The sequence below is a fragment of the Watersipora subatra genome, chromosome 2 (genome assembly GCF_963576615.1).
Source record: "Watersipora subatra chromosome 2, tzWatSuba1.1, whole genome shotgun sequence".
NCBI classification, from domain to species: Eukaryota; Metazoa; Bryozoa; class Gymnolaemata; order Cheilostomatida; family Watersiporidae; genus Watersipora; species Watersipora subatra.
Window position 1 is genome coordinate 59607040 of NC_088709.1, and position 3346 is coordinate 59610385.

Consider the following 3346-nt stretch of genomic DNA (forward strand, 5'->3'; position numbering starts at 1 on the left):
AAAGACTGCATCAGCTGAACTTGTAAATTTAGCAAACTTAGCAAAATTTTAGCTTTAGCAAATATTTTGGCCATTTTACTCTGCAAAAAACTGAAGGTGAAGACTTTTACAAAGTTGTAGATATAAATATAGTTAAGGGCTTTTCAGTTTGCGGTGTACATTGCTTTGTCTTTGACTTCTTTCTAAGCTGTTCTTGCTACATTGATGTAAGTACTTAGTTGCAGGTGGTTACTAGCTTTATTTGTATTACTCTCTGTTACAGACAGCCTTCGATTTAGTTTAATCTTTTGCTTGATTATTATAGCAAATTATTTATCATAAACTTAGTTAAAATATATTTATTTGCATCTTTGCTGTTCTTTCATTTGTAAGAGGAAATAACCCAGATTGTTGAATTTCGGTTTTTGATTATTTCAGTGTCTGATTGTGATTATGTTCTGCGCTAGAAGATACTCATATCACTTCATTTCACTTTGTTTAAAAATTAGTGTTACATAATAAATATCATTTTACAACTTTGTTTTAAAATTGTTCAACAGCAAAGATCTACATATGACAATTTAAATTTTGAATAAAGTTTGTTTATTTATCAAGTGACAGAGGACTTATTGGGAATCCCTGATATTAGATTACCAGAATTGTTTGCTGTGGCTACAGCAACTATACAAAACGATTAAAGTTAGTTACTAACAACATTTATTTTTCTTTTTAGTGCTACAGCCACAGTTAACAATTGACAAGCATTGAAAACCACCTTCACCAAGGTACTATGTTTACAAAATCATAATGTGCATAGTTTTCCTACTGTCTGATTGAGATTGCTCTTGTAAAACCTCATTGATTTGAGCGATGCAAGTCAGAGAGCTTGTGAAACAGTTATTACTTCTTCCAGATGAAGCAGTTGAGTTTACTAATAGAGTTATCTGAAACAGTTGATATCAGTTCTCAGGCTAGGCAAAGATGTCAGTATAGTCAATGATATACAGCCCCATGTGTGGGCTGTATATCATTGGTATAATATGTCGAGAGTTGTTTGTGATCCGCACTGGCAGCCATTTATGGCTGGATGCCACACTAGGATAATATAAAGTTGCTTTTACAGCAGCAATTTTTATTATATAGAGCGCTTGACGCTGCGTGGAACAGAAAAGAGTTGAAGGGATATGACGTAATGTAATATAACAGCGATGTATGTAGTATAACTAAATATGAGTTGTCATACCATGGTGCACATAACTCTCAGTTCGGTGTACACAATATTCAGTAAAACGCATAGACTAGCAAGTATAACAGGAGTATTGATACATATATATATATATATATATATATATACATACATATCAGGTCGTGCTACATGTCAATGATTGTATGTCGACATGCCCCCTCAAGCATTAGCATGTGTACAGCCTGGCGGTGGCGTATCTTGTCAAGTGGTTTTGTAAGTACGTCGGCTACATTGCTAGCTGTTGCAACATATTGGTATTCGACTGTCGGCTGATCTTTAATAAAACGATGTCCTATGTCAATATGTTTTGAGCGGTTATGCTGGCTGCCTGTTTTGCTGGCCAGTGCAATAGTCCCTTGAATGTCACAGTAGATAGGAGTTTTATCGTTGAGCGTTTGACCAAGTGCTCCAAAAAGGTTTCTTAAGTAAAGTGTTTCCTTGACGGCATCTGTCAGTGCGAGATACTCAGCCTCACATGACAAGAAAGCCACTGTCGTTTGCTTACGTGTATTCTAGCTAATTGGTCTTGTGCCTAACCTTGCGAGGTAACCACTTGTCGAGCGGCGGTCTTTAGTGTCACCGGCCCAATCAGAATCAGTAAACATGGTCAGCTCCTCTTTTGATTTAGTTGAGAATTTCAAGGTATAGTGTTTTGTTCCCTTCAAGTAGTGAAGGAGGGGTTTGGTGACTTGTACGTGTGTGGCGTTGGGTTTGTCGAAAAACTGAGAGAGTTTAGATACGGTCCAGCTGATATCTGGTCGTGTACCAGTTATAGGATAGATGAAACATCCAACGGCTTGACGATACGGAAACTGAGTGTCCTGATTGTTCTCTTGTTTGTCAGCGCTAGCTGTCAGAAGGCCTGTGTTCGTGTTGGCGGGCATTGCAGCTGGGTTACATTCGGTCTTATTGAATTTTGATAGTGTGGCATTGACATAACGTTTTTGGCTCATACAGTAGCTGCCATCAGGTTGACGTTGGAAGTCAATACCCAAAATCCATTTTACTTGGCCTCTGTCATCCATCTTGAAAGCAGTGTTCAGCATTTCATTTACAGTGTTGACTTGTTTCATGTCACTGCTAGCAACTATGATGTCGTCAACCCAAAATAGCAGGTATATGTTATTCGTGTCGGTGTGCTTTTTGTATACACAGGCATCACTATAATTTGATGTGAATCCATTTGATTTTAGGAATTCTGTCAATAATTGGTGCCAGTTCTTACCACTTTGTTAAAGTCCATACAATGACTTGTTTAATTTACATGCCAGGCGTGCGTTGTTTTGGTGCGCTATGTATCCTGGTGGTTGTTCGATATATATTTCCTTATCTATCGACGCGTTCAAATATGCCCCCTTAACATCAAGTTGGTGTAGATGTAAGTTGGAGTTTGCAGCCGGCTGGAGAATCGTACGAATAGATGTGAATCGAGTGGTCGGTGAGTATGTTTTGTCGAAGTCTTGGCTTGGTATTTGTGAATATCTTTTGGCTACATATCTGGCCTTGTACTGAATTTGTCCATCAGCACTTCCGTGTTTGTATGTATACACCCACTTCCCTTTAATCTCGTGCTGGTGAGGTGGTAGTTCTGTTACTTTTCAGGTGTGATTGGCGCGTAACGAACGAATTTCAAAATCTATTGCTGCCTTCCATTTGTTGGCGTCGTTGGCCCTTATTGCTTCATCATATGTTGTAGGTAGTGTGGACAATGCAGCACATGCGTAGCCGACGTTAGCCAGCAATTGATAGTCGTCAAGATACGACAGAGGGCCTTGAGCTCTCTGTAGTCATGACGATGTTGATGTTTGCTCAGCGTTAGTGATGGCATCAACTGCACCTTGTACTGGTGGTGGTATGGGAGTTGTGCTCTCATTATCTGAAAGAAAGTTAACTTCTGATTTGTTGTGTATGTACACATTACGGGTGGTGATCACGTTTTTAGGGATATTTTGAGAACTAAATAGCCTTGCTGTCCTCGAACATTCAGTATCTGTTTGTGGGTTTCGGTGTAGAATGTGCAGTTTGAACCAAATTCGTGTAGGTTCCTCATATCTGGTTTTCTACCTGTGAATAGTTTGTAGGCAGTCAATTTTGACTTTTGCTGGAATGATCGGTTACGTA

The 3346-nt window shown here is 38.9% G+C and overlaps 1 protein-coding gene across 1 annotated transcript; it reads right to left on the bottom strand.

Moving 5' to 3' along the window:
• Nucleotides 1-950: 950 nt before the first annotated feature.
• Nucleotides 951-3098, bottom strand: LOC137388390 (uncharacterized). The gene is made up of 3 exons (XM_068074876.1): nucleotides 2987-3098; nucleotides 1763-2423; nucleotides 951-1074 (listed from the first exon to the last, which is right to left on the bottom strand). The coding sequence occupies exons 1-3, from the start codon at nucleotides 3096-3098 to the stop codon at nucleotides 951-953; spliced, it is 897 nt and encodes a 298-aa protein (XP_067930977.1).
• Nucleotides 3099-3346: the final 248 nt, after the last annotated feature.